Source organism: Cyrtonyx montezumae, unplaced genomic scaffold, assembly GCF_038088225.1.
Source record: "Cyrtonyx montezumae isolate F1298 unplaced genomic scaffold, pur_monq_1.0 scaffold_0, whole genome shotgun sequence".
Taxonomy (NCBI): Eukaryota; Metazoa; Chordata; class Aves; order Galliformes; family Odontophoridae; genus Cyrtonyx; species Cyrtonyx montezumae.
In genome coordinates this window covers 45,897,248-45,915,349 of record NW_027071824.1, presented here as the reverse complement: position 1 = coordinate 45,915,349, position 18,102 = coordinate 45,897,248, and the positions used below count along the sequence as shown (strand labels likewise).

Genomic DNA, 18,102 nt, shown 5'->3' with positions numbered 1-18,102 from the left:
TGAAGAACCTCCTCCAAACCCCCAGGCTGACCATCCCCTAACACAGCTCCACAGTGTTCCCTCAGGTCCTGTTGCTGTCACCAGAGAGCAGAACTCAGCGCTGCCCCTCCACTTAACTTGTGAGGAGCAGTAGGCTGCTATGGGGCCCCCACTCAGATTCCTCTGCTTTGGGCTGAATGTGAACAAACCAAGTTATATCAACCACCACTCATTCATGTTACTCACTAAGTCCTTCACCATTTTGTAACACCATTTTGTATGAAGGGTAGGCATGCAAGTAGGGTTGGCATACAAGTAGAGTTAGAATACAAGTTTTATTAAAGGAAAGCAGTATACAAGCTGGGCCTGGGTCTCTACAGCCTGGCTCATTTGGTTTATGGCTTGCTGTGTAAAGCCCTTACTCTCCCTGGGGCTGTGGTTTTGATGTTCCCTGAGTCAGCACCTCCTGGTGCTCTCCTAGGCTCAGGCACAGACTAGCAGCCACTTAGAAAGGTTGTCACATCACCAGACACACATTGCATGAGGCACATACTGCCTGACATTGTGCCATTAAAGGTATGTTCCCTACTCACCAAAGGGCAGACATTGTCCTCTACAGGCACTATAAACAGTTTCTTATAACTTGGACCACAGAACACAACAGAAGCCTTGCATTTCCAGTCATTAGTGAAAGCCACAAAATTTGGAAATAACCACTTCATAGAGATGACTTATAAAAATAACTTCATTATGAGAAGAGAAAAAATGATTTTAATTTTTTTCCCCTTTGTTGCCTTTTTAAGGTTACAAACCAATGGGTGAAACCACCGAGGTCTGTAAGTTAGTATTTTGCATAGCATAACGTTCAGTGAAAAGAACTGCACATCCCAGCTTCTAAGAAAATGGGTTTCATTTTGACAAAGTTATAAACATTTGGAAATTACTCACTGAACACATACAACAGGCCTTTTGTTAAGTCTGATAACTTATAAAGTGATATTACTGCATGTGCGTGGCTGATTATGCTGTATGTTGGAGTTACAAAACCTGAGTGCAGGCTCAGACTGGCCTGAGAAGGTCCCTGAGCATATGAGGACAGCTGAAGTGGTTTTCCTGAGGTCCCTCAAAGCACTCAGGCAGTGGGATGTTGTGAGCTTGGGGCAGTGCTATAAGCACCCTCCCTCTGCCAGAACCATTCCATAACTATGTTGTTGGTTCTTTATTTTTTTTTTCCTTCCCAATGTATAATTTGCAGCTTCCCTGACTGCACAGAGCAAGCAAAGGCAAGCACACAGCAAGCAACAAACCTGTTGGTGGTGAAGCTAAGGAGAGGAGGAACCTTCCAACACCTCAACCACTGACTGCAGATGAAGACTCTCTGTAACTGACAAAATTATTTAACAGAGAGGGAGAGATGCCTTCTGCTTTAAATTTCAGGTTTTGGTAAGAGTCATGCTTGGAAAAGAAGAAAGTGTAAGAGGGAAACATCTGCAGAGGTGGCACCAGGTTCACACAAGGCTAGGGAACAGAGTAGCTCACACAAGTGACTTCTGTGACTTCAGTTCTGAGTTCTTCCTCTGCTCTTCAGATGGCCCTTACCAAGCAGCTCTGGTCTGCAGAGGCAGAACAAGATGTAGGCCACATTAACATGGGTGTGGTGCAGTATCCAATACTGTGGGACAGTGACGGAGGCTCCCCAGCTCCTGGTGAAAAATGGGGCCCAGAGGAGTTCAGGAGGGCCCAAAGGAAGGGATACATCAGAATGGGAAAAAGCAGCAAGAGGAAAAGTGAGCCACAGATGGAGGGAACAGGAGAAGGCAAAAAGCAGAGGTTCTTATTAAGAGACAAAGCTGCAATAGAAGGTGCTGAGAAAGAGAAAAGGGTAACAGAGCTTTGGGAAGCTACATGAGACCATGGAGATCTTCCTTTTGACTCTCAGTACTTCCTGCATTTTCCTCAGGATACCCCCCATAGTAATAAAAACCCTGACTGGCTATGGGCACACGGCCTCTGCATCTCAAAGGTCCTGGTCTCTGATAATCAGATACACTGTTCTTTCTATGTTGCCAGTTTCAAGGTGACAGCTATTGCAGATGAATAAAAAGTGTTTCCAGTTCCTTTTTGTCCACCCTGAGATCCCAAAGGGTTGGGATTCACTGTATCACCAGAAACCTACACAAAGCAATGAGACAGAGGCAATTACAGAACAACCGCCATGCTGCTGCTTCACTTAAGGTAGTTCAAATCCCCCGCTGGAGCAACCTAATACCAGCTAAACAATGGCAGTGCTGAAAAAAACCCATCACGAGTGACATTCCAACAAAGTCAAGAAGACCATTTGAATCCATAGGTGCCTCCACAGGTGCTGAGTGTGCTCACTGTGCTTGGAGCACTGCATGGCCAGTGGTTTGGCATGCCAACTGCTTCAGCTTGCAGAGAGGCTGACAAGCAGAATACTGTTCTGATGGAGCAGAGGACAATCAGTGTCACCCTTGTGAGTACCGCACTCCCTCTTGGAGTGCTCATTACTTTGTATAGCATTTCAGGAGTCATAACTGCTAACCTGACAGCCTGTAGCTATTTGGACAAATCTGCTTGGGAAATGAGAGGCTTTCAGGGCATCATGTTTCCAGAGAGCTTCTAGTTGCACATATTTGTGCTGCAAATGAACACACACATCTGATCAAAGAGCCTCACAATGTTTCTCCAGTTCATAAGTGTTGACATCACTGATAAATCTGCATCTGTTAATGGGCAGCTCAACAAAAGAGTGACCTGGTCTGCACACAATGTCAAGATCGCTGCTGATGACACAGCAAGTAAAAGTTTCTGAGGCTGACTAATTTCAAAACGTGATGTAACATTTTCCACCAACTTTATGCTCTCGGGATTCTTTTATGTTGTAGAGAAAGCTTGGACCATGCCAGTCAGTGCATCTCGTCGTGAAGGGGAGCTGAACCTCTTCCATAAATCAGTGTTTTTTTTTCCTAAAGCTGCCATTCTTGCTCTCCTTTCCTTGATCTCGCCCTGCAGCTCCCGTCCTCTGCTCCAGATCCTTCCCGGTACTCCAGGTAGCTGTGCCGCTACCCGCACTGCCATGTCCCGCAGCTCTCGGGGAGCTCTCCCCGGTGCCGGCTCCTCCCGAGGAGCCCGGGCCGGCGGCCTTCCCTGCATCTCCCGCAGCGGCCCGGCAGGCGGCAGCAGAGCGCCCGTCGGGGCCGTGGCCGGGGCCGCGCCGGCTCTGCTCCGCTCCGCGGGCCGGGGGTGGGGGCGGCGAGCGGGCTGCTCTGCTCCTCTGCGGGCCCGGCCTCTCGCCTCTCGCTTTACGGGGTGGTGTGCGGGCGGCCAGGGTGCGCCGGTCCGGGTCAGGCCAGGCCGGGGCGGGATGCGGGGGAGCCCCGGGCGTGTGGATGCGGAGCGATGTCCTGCGGAGACAAAGGCGCGAGGGTGCGGGGGGGGGGGCTGTGAAGCGTCCTTCGCTGCGCCGGAGCAGACAAAGCAGTAGAGAGGCGGCCGGCACGGCACTGCGCCGCGACCCCGGGTCTTCCAGTGCCGGGCTGCCGATCCCCGCCGGGAGGAAGAGGACAAGGAGAAGGAACGAGGGTGGGGATGCACCTCTGCCGCGGGCAGAGGGAAGCCGCTCTCTGAGCGTGAACCGAGCTCCGCGCCGCCGCCCGCCTCGCCTCCCGTCCCTCCGCCCTCCTCCCTCCCCCCGCCTCCCTCCCGCCGCAGCCGGCCGCGAGCCCGGATGGTTTGCGAGCGGAGTTGAGGGGGCAAACTTTGAAGCCCAGATGCCTCTAGAGCTGCGCGGCAGAGCGCGGCTGCTCCTGCAGGCACCTGCCGCCGCCCTCCCCCCGGCGCTGCCGCCCTGCGCGGGGGCGGCCGGCCCCGCTGCCGGCGGCCGCCGAGGCGGCGGGCGCTGCGGCCGCGGTTGAGGGCGGGCGGCGGGCGCGCCCCCATGCGGGTCCCGGGCCGGGGCGCGCCGGCGGCAGGCGGGAGCCGGGCGGCGGCCGGGCGGCGCTCTCCCGCCGCCTGAGTGGGCGCGGCGCGGGACGGCGGCGCGGGGTGCCGGGAGCCATGGGCTATTGCAGCGGCCGGTGCACGCTGGTGGCGGTGTGCGGCGCGCAGCTGGTGAGTGGCGGCGGGGGCGGCCCGCGGAGGGAGAGAGGGAGGGAGGGAGAGAGGGAGGGAGGGATGCGGCGGGCCGCTGGGCGGCTCCCCTGTGCCCGGAGGGGGCACTGCCCGCGTCCTGGGGTCGGCGCGGGGAGAGGCGGTCGGGCGGGAGATGGGGCGCGTTACAGGTAGTTCGGCGCGGCTCGAGCAGGGGGGAAGCGCGGCGGAGTTAATAAAGTCGGGCAGTTGGGGCAGCCTGGGCTCAACTCGGTGCCCGCTCTGCCGCGGGGCCGTGTCACGCGTGGTGGCGTGGCTGGCGGGCAGCGTGCCGTGCAGGTGTGTGCGTGGGAACTTGCTTTGCGCTCTTCCGCGGATGCGTGTTTTTGTGTCTTTCGCACTTAGCGGTGCGTGCTAACGTTTTATCGTCATGCCGTTACAGAATGAAACGGTTTATATATTTGTACCCACACATACAGGGAACATGTAAGCTCCGCCACCAGGTGAAACTAGACTGAGTTTAAAAAGTGGGCGCTGAAATACAGTAACAAAGAAACTGTCTAAAAATAGACCCGCTTCCAAGGTGGATGTGCGGCGTGAGGTGGTACTGTGGCACTTTAAAAGTGACTGCGTTTAAAGTTAATAAACTGCAGAAACGTCTCTTCTTGTAACGTGTACCTGGATTAGTGTCATCCAGTCTGGTACATGATGTATGGCTTTCCTATGGATTTGGAAGCTATGACACATGGCTAGAGACCATCCCTTCTTTTCTTTAGACCAAGAGTGGATGTGCTGGCAGCACAGGTGCAGACAGCACCTCTGTTAAGCAGTTTAATGAACGGAAATAATTTGCATTACCCCATCCCTCTGCTTCCTTCTGAATAGTTGAACTGAGGAGCGTTGGTCGGTTTCAATAGCAACCGGCATTCTCGCCAGTCCTTCTCCAGCAGACAGGTGCTAAAGCTACAGAACAGAAAACCCGATAGGCTTCAGGCACAAAAATCAGTAGAAAAAGGACAAGGTGTTAGCAGATCAGAAATCCAAAATGCCTGTGGTCTTTCTATTGGCTGTAATCAGCCCTTAATCCCTTTGTATTCTGGAAAGCGTTTTATTTCTAGGTTCTGTTCTCCACCTAAGTTATCTAGTTCTTTGTAGCTGGATGGATCTTATCAGATGTGATTTATTAATGTGCTCTCTCTAAAAAACGAATCTTAAATAGAAGTAGTGAATTTCAAGTGGAATGGCAGGAATGTAACCTTTTCCAGCAATTTAGAAACATAAAATTAATCACTGAAGTTCTTCAGAGCCATTTAAGTTTTAGAAGCATACTTTTCATGTTTTGCTGCAAAGAGAACAAAAATGGCTTAAATAGTACCTTGTGTGGCTAAAAGGCTGTGTTTAAAATGCAATCAACAGCCAGGAGATTATGACAAGGGTGGAATGTACTAATATGTTCAAATATCATTGTTTTGGAAGCCTGTGAAGGCAAATGTATTTGCTAACTCATGGTGACAAAAATACATAAAAAACCAGTGGTGAAGACATAAACAGAAATGCCCCACAGGAATATACCAGCAGGTAGACAAGCAGGTAAGCTGATGTAGAACTGTAGCCATTACTGTAAGCTTTTTATAAGTGGTTATGAGCTGCAGTGTCGTGTATATATATATAGCTGAAGTTAGAATTGCCTTCTGTAGTAGCTTGAGCAAACTTCTAATGTGAACATGTTTTCGTAAAATGAAAGCAAACCTAGGAAGGTTTCCTGAGTGCAAAAAGAATGTGCTAGATGCAACACTCAACTCCGAGTCACATCTGGCCTCTGTAATGGCATTTACTAAGGCCAAAAGCAGGAATAATCACTTAACGTGGGGAAAAAAAGAAGCCAGGAATGGGGAAAAAAATGACCTCTTTGCACTTTTTTACTTGTCTATTCCTGATGGTAAATTTCCATATACTATCAGATCACAAGTTTGAAGTTGAGGAGACTTAACTCTCACACAGAGGCCTGTGATTGATTGATCTGTTATCACTGCTTTTTAAGCAAAGACAGCTTAAATGAGTAAATGCTGTTAAGGTTCATCCTGGAATTAACAAACACATTAATGTAGAACAAAGGATGAAGAAGTCATCTGGCTTATGAGTACTTCTACAGCAAGAAGCATACTTAAAAAATACATAAAACTTTTAACACAAGGGTCTTTTATTTTTAATACAAGGATTTCAGTTTTAAAATTATCATTCAAAGCAGAAAATGCACCTTTAAATAAAAAAAAATAAAAAATATATTTTTAAGGAAACTTTTATTTTTATTTTTCTTAATGAAAAGATAGTCTTCCATTTCTGCAGTGCTAGGGTGTGGTGATCTGACTGGTCTTTGGAGGTCTTTACAAGAAGTAGTGTTGAGGGATACTGCAGCTCATTAGAGAAATAGTTGCATATCATATTCATTGAGGATGCAGATGTCCATGAATGCACAAGAAAGGGTGATTGTTTCAAATCCTAGTTCAGAAGTAGAGCTTCATCAACATAAGGGAGTCCCTGCACAAGCAAAATTATTTTCATTAATGCATTTTATATGCTTCTAGCTGATGCAACACACTCCACAATCAGATTATCAGAAAGCTGGAGGAATGTTTCTTCTCTCAAGGGCATACTGATCATTGCTCCCCTGCTTATTAACATACATATACCTTCCTGTTTGTGCTCTCATTTGTACTATGGAAAACAACCCTCGACATCTCATTTTCCTCTGTATTTCAAGCCAAGGAGAGGAATTAACAGCAAGTAGCAGCTAATTTTGCTGGTGTTGAGAACAAGACATTGCTTCCTGTATACAGTGTTAATGATCTCAAAGTATCTTTCCACTTTTTAAAGATACTAATTTTGGTCTCTCTTGTCCTTTGTCCTTCTGAAGATAACCCTGGTCATAGGGTCTCTGATGCTTTTTGTTGTATGTCAGCCATCCTGGTTGCATAGAGAGAATCCTTTGCTGTTCCATTTTGTCTTTTATATCTCCTTATTTTTGGTTTGCCTCTTTGTTTTAATAGCTTACATCAGTAAAAATAATATCTATTGTTCAGACTTTTTATTAGCAAAAGCAGCAAAAATGAACCTGCCATAAACATTGTCGTTTTGGTGCTTTCTTGAAAGGCTTCAAGAACCCCTTGGAAACCAGTTAAGAGCTGCTAGTGTCCTCTGTGGCTGCTTGGGAAGACTTGGAGCAATGGCAAAAAAAAAAAAAAAATAATAATAATAAAAAAAAATAAAAAGATGTACTGCATCTTCTCAGATTAGGAGCTCTCTTTCCAAATGGAATGGTGAGAAAGGGTAATATTTCCAAAATAAACTTTTATAAGTCTACACGATTCATTATCTTATTGTTTCTGATGACAGTCTTTTTTTTATTTTTTTTATTTTTATTTTTCTGAAGTAAATTGTAACTCAGTTCAGATGTGGTAGGGAAGTATTACAGCCTGTGAAATCTGTAAGCAATCTGCATATATATCAAGGCTCAACTGTTGATTCTGAGGAATTTAATCTGGTGGTCTAAAGGAGTGTATATGATAACAAGCACAATTTCTCCCAATTCTGATAACTGGTGCTTTTCAAAGGCAATGATTTGCAAAGTTAGTAGTCTCTTTTTCCTCACCAAGACATGTTTTGTGACATAAGCTCACCTGAGGCCCTAACAGATTGGTCCTGTGTGACCTTTTCCAGAAGCCACTGTCTGAGGTGTGTCATAGCTTAGCAGAACAATGAAGACCCCAAGTTTTGTTGCCCCAGTCTTTAGTTTTGCTTTGTGCTAAGGAAAAAAATGATCAGAAGTCTGACAAATTGCATGGAAATACACTTGTTTTGTGCTTTTTCACAAATGAATGATGTAAATTAATAGTGTATTCAAATACTTTATTTCAAAAACTGTATCATGTGAAGTGATTTCTATACTCATGTGTGCTACCAGTATCCATAACCATATATTTAGCTACCTTGTTGCACATGAGGGCTCTTTTGATCTGCTTTCATCATGTTTTAAACATGAGCAGGAAATATCTTTGTGCTCTTTTTTTTTTTTTTTTAATTATTATTATTATTATTTCAGTCATGGACAGAATATTTTCATGACATTCTGGATCATCTTTACGTACTGGTTTTGTTTTGTTTGTTTGTTTGTTTGTTTGTTTTCAGTCTCATCGGGTTTTCTTGGTTTATAATCTGAATGTTTAAAACCAAGGTCAAACTGTTCAAAATGGTCATCTTGGGTGGTTCTCATCTTTTTCACAAACCTACCAACAATGTTCCCTAGTATTTTATGCCATGAGTATCCTTGCTTGGATATTAAAACTCATGTCTTAACTTTGGACCTTCAGGAAGTGAGATTTGCCAGATTAGAGCCAGGGTCCCTCAGAGAGCAAAGTGAGGACGTTCATAGTGGAGATTCTCTAGCATTAGCTATTCTGCAGCTTTTAGTTTTATGTAACTAAGAACTTATTATTATTATTATTTAAAATAGACTTGTATACCTTGCTTATCACCAGCACATCAAAGAACTTACTTAGCGTGTAATTTTTTTTTTTTTTAATTATTTTTGCAACAGGAAAACTTTTGATGTTTGCTTCCAATTGCTGAGTTTCATGGAGGGTTGTGTTTCTTTTTCCATGTGCTTGTTTTTTTAATTGTGTTTCATTGTCACTGCTGCCAGTGGTTTTCAATAGCAGCTTTAGGAGAAAAGTGTCTGCAGTGGAAAATTGTGATGACATGTACATGTTCCTACATTTTCTGCTAGCATTAGGGAAATTAAAGAAATGAGCTTCACAAGTGGAACAAAAAGTGATTATGCTATTCCTCTTAGCCTGTAGATCAGGAGGTTCATCAATTTAGAAAGAGTGTAAATAGAATTGTTTTCTCCATTTTGAATAGTACTTACATTTAAGTCTCTTCCTGCCTTTGAACTGTGACTGTCAACAACTACCGTCTGTGCCTTCTTTAAAATTCTGCTACTTGCTTTGTTTCAATTTTGATAGGAAAGGAAGTGTAAGTCTTAGTTTCATTGTATCTGAAAACATAGTGATCATACTAGCAATGAAAAGGAAACAATCTTATGAATAGCAGATCTTCAGCAGGTGTAGATTTGAAAGCTATAATACTAAGAAGTTGATTTTGAGGTGTTGCTGGGAATATATAAAACAGTGAATTGCTCATGAATTCAGCAAGTGAACATCTTTTGTTGCTAAGAAGAGAATATGTAGCAACCTTTTTTCAGTTAAAGCAAGACCTTGGTAGAAAAGTAAATGATATTTTTCTATTGTTTTTGAGTTAAAATACTGAAGATTCGTAACCAAGCTGTTTATTTCTAATAACTTGAGGTCAAAAGTAGTGACACACACAGAAAGTGGATGTCAAAGGTTGCAATCCATTACATCATTCAATCTTAGTGGGTTGACTTTCAGTATGAAATGTACAGTATGGGGTTTTTTTGTTATTTTTTTATTTTTATTTTTTGTTTCATAGACATGTGAATGAGTAATAGTAATGGTAAATAACCAATTACACACTACAAGAAAATGAGTTTGTTGTTTTAAGTGACAAGGGTAAGAGATTTCAAACCAGCTGAATGGCAAATTTAATTCACTGCTTCTTGATGCTGAACTCCTTTAGAGTTCAGTGAGCAGACTCAGCATTCAGATACTGAGATGATGGGTAGGAGGGAAAGGCTTAAATAGATCAAGAGGAGCTGAATAAACTACCTGGATATAGGGACCTAGAATATCTAGCTAAGTTACTGTTCTCTTATAGCCACGAGGCAAGTCTTTGGCAGCAGGAATTAATTTTGTATAGACAGAGATTTGAGCTAGCAGCTTGAATGATGAACAGCAGGAAGGATTTTTGGTTTTCTTTTGTTTTGTTTGTTTCTTTGAAAGAAGCACTAAGTAAGCAGTTTTAAAGACACAGAAAACTCCGTAGTTGTTATGTGGTCAGTGGAGAGAAATCTATCACTTGGTAGCCAACAGAAATGAATATGTTCCATAGTGGAATTGTTGAAAGCAAAAAAAGAAAGAAACATTTTGAGTTGGGAATGAGGTCCTCCGAGCCCGAGCAGTGGGAATGCATATGATGAAAGTGGAGCATATATGGCTTGCAACAAGTGCTTGGTGATGTGAGCAAGTAAGGTCCTGGAAAGACACAATTATCTTGGAAATCTTCTCATTGTCTTGGTACATCAGATGAGGCTGTTCAAGCACCCTGTAGGCATGGGTCTCAACATCTATTTTCAGGGGTGTAGAGATTAGAGGAACTCATTGATAGGTGAGATTCAGCCCACATCTACTCTTGAAGCAGATGTCAGTGCTCACTGAGCTGCCCAGTTAGCCCCATGCACCCCAAATGGCCATTGTAGTTCCATCATTTAATTCAGCTCAAGAGATTATCCCAGGTGTACAGTACCAAAAGACATTGTATGACAAAAAGAGGATGACATCTGTTGGTTTTTTTTTTTTTTTTTGTTTTTTGTTTTAAGTGACATTTATTGGAGAATGATGATAATGAATATTTTTGTATTTGTACTGGGCCAAGGGTATACATGGCCTGACTAATTATTTTATAGTGAAGACTGTACATAATCTACAGATTGAGAAGTGCTGCTTTGGAAAGCTGTTTGTTTCCACTGAGTGTAGAAGGGAACTAAGGAGCCTGATTTCACCCGAGTAATGTCAGCTGTTGGGCACACTTCAATTAAGATCCACTAGAAAATACATAAACAAGACACTGCTTTCCATTCTTCTGTAACCACTCACTGATGCTAAAATCACACTGATAAAACTAATTTATGCTCAGTTTGATTACTGGATAAATTTTGGTAGGCTTTTTGCAGGAACAAGGGAGCCAGGGGCCATTGTAAATAAGATGTTTTCATCATATTCTTTGTGATCACAATAGTTTATTGTCATCCAGATGAATATCCTTTACTTTTATATATATGTATATATATATTTTATATTATAGTGAATGAAAGAGGTGGGCTGTTGAGTGCTGGGACTTGTGAAGTAGAACAGACAGAACAGCTGAAAGGACACTTTCTTGCCACTGTGACAGAGATTTCACAATTTGTTATTTTATCCCTTCTACCTAGATGTATATGTACCAACTGGATGGCATGTGGGAGTTGTTTCAGTATTATATCACTATATGACCCTCTGATGGAAATGACATTTAGAGGGAAAGTTACTAATATGTGTTCCCTAAAAAATGCATAGCTAATATTGTTATTCACCACAGATCATACTTACGCACTTTTAATTTAAAAAAAAACACACCCTGATTTAAATTCATACATAACTTAGGAAAAATGTTTATGAGTTTAGGACTTTACTAACTTCCACTTGAGTGTTCACTTATAACTGATTACCGTGAAAATTTCTTGCATCTGAGACTCAAATTTACTTGTCATACAGAAACTTGCTTTTCTGCTGCCTAAATAATGATGTAACATGCCTAAGAAATACTGATTATGCTACTGATTGCTAAAATCAGTAAAAGTACCCTGTATATGACATAAATGAATCTCAGATTTTCCTGTACATTTTGCAGCTTATAACATCACTTTTTTTTTCCTTTTTTTTTTAATTGGGATTTTAGATGTCATCTTTATTAGCAAGTCACAGTTATGCAGAACTAGCAAGTTACCAGTTGCATGAGTGAGAAAAGGAGAAGTCTATTGTATCCTGTGTTCGTGCCATAAAAGATTGAGTCATCGTTTTTCTCTTATGAAGGAAATGTCATTAGTAGAGTTTTATACAGAAGGCAGCATATGAAGTTAATTCTGTTATTTCTGAAAGAGATGTTGAAACGATACTGCCAGTCATATGTCACATCACATTTCAGAATGCAAAAATGCAGGACAGTTTGCAGATAGCACGAGAGAGATTTGTTCTGTCTCATTTAAGCACATAACATCTACGCTATGGACCACCCTCTGAAGGTGGCTACGTTTTTCCATTGAGTACATATGTTGCTGCTCAGTCAGAAACGTAACGTCTTCCTCTCTCCTGCATGCACCTTTATTTACTTCACTGCTCAGTTCAGTCAGCTCATCTTTGATGGTGTCTTTGGACTGAGGAAATGAAGACAGTCTGCAGAGCTGTTATTTAGAATTTTGGCAGAATAAACATGGGTGATGTTTATGTGATTCTGTGATACATAACTTGTGTTCTGCATTAATGGAGGTCACGCTAGAGGCCTGGAATGAAGTTCAGAGTGCTACTTCTGTTCACCTTGAGTAACATTCACTGTCTCTCGAGTGATCCCATGTAGTGAAGGAAAATGGTTTGCAGAACAAGACAGTATTAAGAGACAGAGGATCTCAAGTAAGCTGCTGATTAAAATATGTTAGAAAATGTCACTGTTTTAAGAACTAATGAAATTCCTTACAGGTGACTCATACCATGGGTCAATTTCCTAATTAAAAGTTCCTTTAAACTTCTTCTTAGGAGACTACAGATTGGTCCTCAACAACTGTATTCTTTCTCATTTGAAGATAAAAAGCTTTTGTGAGGAAAGGAAGATGAATGCTACATGTCTTTTTAGAACAATGCATGGATCTTCTAGAAGTCATTCAATAATTAAACAAAATGTAAAGTTTGCAAGTTTTTTGCTATGGCCCACAATGGCCCAGCGTTTTCCATTATTCTCTGGCCCTAGTCTCTGTGGCAGGCTCTTCTATTACAAAGCGCAGAAACAAAAGGAGAAAAAAGCCGTTTGCATGTCGTTGCTGCATTCACAAAGCCACAAACACATTAAACTCAAGATACTGCTCATTGTGCACTTTAGCCATCAGTGACAAAGGTCCTCTGAGTACCACTGAATACCAGGCAGTCATATGTCATTACATCGCTATTCAAATTGGCAGAGAAAATGACAGCAAAAAAAACAAAACAACAAAAAGCAGACGAACAAACAAAACAAACCTGGAAAACATCAGCAGCTAAAGGAATGTGAAAGATCGAAGCTTGTCTGAAAAAAGAATCTAAAACACAGATTTTTATCCATTAGCTATGAAGTCGATATTTCAATTTTTAAAGCCATTCCTATCCTGCCCTTTAGGCCTGTTAGCTTTTGTTTTATGACGTTAGTAACAGTGACAGGCAGTGACAGCAGCTGGTGACAAGCCAGATGATGGCACTGGTAGTGTTAACATAAGACATGACTTCATTGCCTCCTGAAAACAGTTCATTGTCTTGAATTTTATCAGACTGGCTTTCTTGAGAGTGGAGCTGGCAGTAAACTTGGTACTCATGGAAGAAAACTACAAATAGAGCTGGACGCAGCATTCATCAATATAGCCAGCAATGCTTGTTACTGATACTGACAGTCTCAGAATATTTACTGGGGCTACTGTCTTGTAATTTATTTTTTTTTTTAATTAAAGCCATCACTGAGAGGTAGGGTCATAATGGCAGACATCGAAGAAAGTTGCTGGGCTCAACTGCTGGAAGAGATGGTGTCTGTTCTGCGTAGTGCTAAACTGTTCTTTTTGAGATGCTTAATAAAAGTTATTTATGGACACTGATAAAGTGGTATCTGTTGTATAATATCACAGATAAGCATAAGGACAATAATAAAAAGCAGCTGGTTTAGTAAGCTCTATTTCCTGCAGAAATGTGCTGCTCTTTGTGAATTGAAATAAAAAGCAGGGGGAGAATATTGTGTTTTTGCAGCTTCTGGCATTTGCAATCATTTTTGCTTTGCAATGTGCTTACAAAGACAATTATGTGGGTCCCATGTCTATTATATTTGCCATGACTAGCGTCTTATTAGAGGACAGCTACTTCTCTCTGCCCAGCACATGTATGTAACTGCCCCCAGTGATATGAATGTAACCCTCTGTTCTGTACCAAAGGGTTTCAGTTAATTAGTGAAGGTGTAAAACAGGAAGGAAGCAGTGATGAATATGGGACTGTTCACATGCTTGTTAAGACTGCAGTGCCTGTAAGGATGCTTTGAACTCCCAGGAATCCTTAATTGGCCCTTGTAACGTGAGTGAAAAAGGCATCAACATCTGAGCATCTCAGATCACACTGAGTGCCTTCTCAAGGAAGACAGGTACTCAGGTCCCTGTCAACCTAGTGCAGTTTCAAGAAATTTTGATGCATAGGATATTTCCAAATTGTAAGAACTTTACTGTTACTCTCAATATCACTCATTACAGCAGGATTAAAAATGGGTGACCAGCAGTCTGCTCCAAAGCCCCTTGGACAGTGTAATGGTGATGTAGAAGTGGCACAGTGCCACAAAAGTATAGTCAAGAGTTAATGTAAACTAAACCATAAAAAAGTATTTGCAATGTTCCAATTTTCTTGCTGGCCCAGCAAGAACATATTTCCAAGAACCACCTCTTGGTGTTTTGGCTGTTTAGCTGGATGCGCATGTCCTGAAGAACTCTCAGTTTGAATCTGCACAGTGTGCAGTTCAGATCTGCTTAGTGAATGTGAATGTGTCCAGCTCTGTTAGGTTTTTCTTTTGTTTCTGCTTTAGGTTTGTTTTTCAAGGTCTGAATGAAGTAGAAGCCCTGCAGTATTTGGGGTAACTAATTGGGCTTCTGTGTGTAAACAAACCCTGACTTTTCTTGGAAAATGAACAAACATTATTCTGAAACCTGCAGCATCTATTCCAAACAGTTTCCTAATTAATTTAAGGCAAGATAGTTATACAGAACTACAGTGATGAATGGATTGAACAGCTAATCTCTGACATTTAATTTTATGATTATAGTATTTAAAAATAGCTGGCTTTTGACACACTGCTGGTGTGCTATATGAATAGGGAAACCGAGATTTACAGTGAAGAGTTCCCTATTACCTTTTGGTTTGAGGTATCTAGAGAATGATTACACTGAAGATATTAGTTGCCCTGATACTCTGTGCAAGCACTGATACATTCAATATTAGTGTTTTGACAGATGGAGGAATTAATTTGCCCCCATAACTGGAAAGGTAGGATGATGGGTGGAGATTTGAGAAACAGGTGAACTTTGGGGAATGTTGTTTTTAATGGTATGAGGTATTTTAGATCTCTGTAAAAGTGAAAAGAAAAGTGTAAGAGTGCTAGAAAAGTACTTGAGAACAGGCTTGTCTGAGACACCTTGGGAGGTATATCTGTCACAACTGGAAGATATGGGAGATGCAAACTGTATTTTCGTCTTTCCAGAATTCAGGAAAAATTGATTCCAATCTTGATACCTCAGACTACCTTCTGCAATTTTGGATAGCATTTTGTTTGATCTCATAAACATCTCCCTCCTCATGTTGCTAGTACCCAGCTGTGGCTTGGGCTTGGGGAAGACTGAGTACATGTAGAATCCATGCAAGCTGTAACATCATTCTTACCCCAACATATTGATGGCCACTAAGTTGGCCACATCACCAATCTTTCAGTGTTAAATGATTTCACAGTGGAATATATCAATTTATCACCCACATAATCCAACAGGAATTGGATTATTTCGAAGATGGGGAAATTTATTGAGAGGTTTGTGCTGAGGGGAAGGCTGGGTTTATCTTCCAGGAATGTTTGCATGTAAAGTGTCAACCTGCATTCATGGGGAACCTGCCCTGATGAATGATGTTATCCCTGCAAATTTTGCCTTCCTAACTGTGCAGATCTTTGCTAGAGCAGTGTGATTTTGTGCTGTCTTTTACATAGACTTTCAACTTGACCCAAATTTTTGGTATATTATAGGTACCTAACTATTCTTTTCTACTTCTAGTGTTATGATTTACATGGTAGCAATACTGGAGCTTGTATAAAATCAGTATGCTAATTCAGTTACCTGAATCCCTTTAGAAGATCAAATTTGATAAAGGTAAAATGTGCTTAGTGAATATTTTTAAAAGGTCAAAAAGTAAAGACTATTTATTTACTTCAATTGAAATTCATAATTTCTTAGGTTATGTTGTGGGACAAAGAAAAAATCACAAGAATTATGTTATACTTGACAGTATATTGATTAATAATTGTCTTAGCATGAGCTGAAAAGCAGTTTTACAAATTTTACAAATTTACGTAAACATTTCTGATTGGCAGTTCTTCTTGTAATATTGATCTACCTAGATATTTTGTTCCGTGCACTGCCTTCACATTGATGTATCAGAAATGTTAGAACATCCTCATTTTTGATTAAAAACAGTTTAGAAAATTGTGTATTTCAGTTAATATTCCTGTAGTGTGAGAAAAATTCACACTTTGATATCATTAACATGCTAATTTCACAAGGAAGAACGCTTTACACAACAGTGATTTTAATGGATAACCCATGCCATAAGTAGTACTACTATGAAGAACTTGGCCTTGGAAAGGGGAATAATCACTCAAGGAAGATGTGCATTTATAAAGTCCTTTTAACAAGAATGCTCATGTTTGTAAAATATTATATTGTTATTATCTTTTATTACCCTTTTCTTGTTGCAGCTACTTTTCAGACTCCTTGTGATTCCAAAAATAATACAAGCTCTTTCATTAACCAGCTAGTACTATCTTAAAGTAGATATTTCTTGTGTGTAATATTGGGAATTTACATCATTTTCTGTACTTTTTTCCTTAATTGCTGCTGCACTTTCCATCCATACAAGGACTTGAAAGGAATTCACACCAGCTACCCTGGTGCTGAGGCTGCTTATCAAGGTAATGTAAGCAGAATATGCCCAAGAGGTGAAATTGCTACCCTATTGTTAGTATTTGGCTAACTTAACTTGGGTGCTCTGAATTATTCTTTGGAAGAACTAGCATCTCTACCAACCTGATAGAGAACATCAGGTCCTAGATTAGGTGCCTCAAGTACAAAGCCTACATACTCTCTTCCTTCTTGCACGTTTGGTATAGCACTCTGTGCTAAGTGTACAGTAGATTAAAATATTGACTAAAATCTTTTTTTTTACCCCTCTCATCTCACAGCTCTGCCCTGTCTCTTTCACACATGCATGTGGATGCACACTCTACTATAACTAGAGTTGTTATATGACTGCATTTGCTTATGAGTCTGCACAGTATGTTTACAAAAACAAACAAGAAAAGAGGCAGTTTCTTCAGGCTTGCTTATATATTAAGATGAATGTAATTATAAACAGAAAAGTTGTAAAATAGAGTTAATAAAATTCATCCTTATAAGGACTATTTACCCTCATAATGGTGATTGAGTCTCTGTTTTTCAAGAGCTGACAAGCACTAATGGAGAATGCAAGAACAGTTTTTTTCATGCCCTCTTTTTGTCACTGCTCATATCTTTTCACCACTTTGGGTCTTAGTTGTATTACTTCCTTGAAATGCTTTGGTACTAACAAAAAGTAGCTTGAACCATTGCTTATTTGATATTTGTTACATTATCTTGCCTTGAGTTGCTGCTATCAGGAACACAATTTATACAGCTATAAATGAAGCGACATAAGCAGCAACAGTTTCCTGCTAGATAGCTTCTAATAGACAGTACATATTTCCAGACAGAATTGCTCCTTCTGATTCTTTCAGATGTGAGAGAGTCTTAATGAATCTTCTTGGTTGTAATTAGTAATCTATTTGGTGACAAGGCAATGTCTAGCCAAACAAATCTGCCTATATTTTGCTGGTCTACTTTTTTTTTCTTTTCCTTTAAGTAACAGGTTAAAAATGTAGGGGAAATATCATGACTATTGCACCAATCAGGAGAAAAAAGATGCAGAGAAGCTTCCAAGCAGTGATGCCTGTGCTGGGGGAAGGAATCTTTAGTGAAAGAAAATCTGTTTACATAAATGAATAGGATGATAGTAAGGCTTAATTATTTCAGGAAGTGTAGTTAAGAAAATATGAACTGAATTTTGACGTATTAACAGATCCATTGTGAGGTGCAAGGATAAAGGAATGGGGAGAAGAAAATGAAAGGAGACAAAGTCCTATCAGAGACAGGACTGATTGTGAATTTGGAGAATTTACTTTCACAGAGATGCATTTGTTGGTTTTTTTTTTTTTTTTCCACAGACCAATTTCTTTTCT

The 18,102-nt window shown here is 41.2% G+C and overlaps 1 protein-coding gene across 1 annotated transcript in view; it reads left to right on the top strand.

Annotated features, from left to right (window-relative positions):
• Positions 1-4,034: 4,034 nt before the first annotated feature.
• The window catches only part of NKAIN2 (sodium/potassium transporting ATPase interacting 2), a 502,066-nt gene continuing 487,998 nt past the window's right edge, over positions 4,035-18,102 (top strand). Inside the window, exon 1 of the mRNA XM_065734411.1 lies at positions 4,035-4,110. Within this exon, the coding sequence (XP_065590483.1) occupies positions 4,057-4,110 (54 nt within the window). The 5' untranslated portion in view covers positions 4,035-4,056. The remainder of the gene's footprint in view (positions 4,111-18,102) is intronic.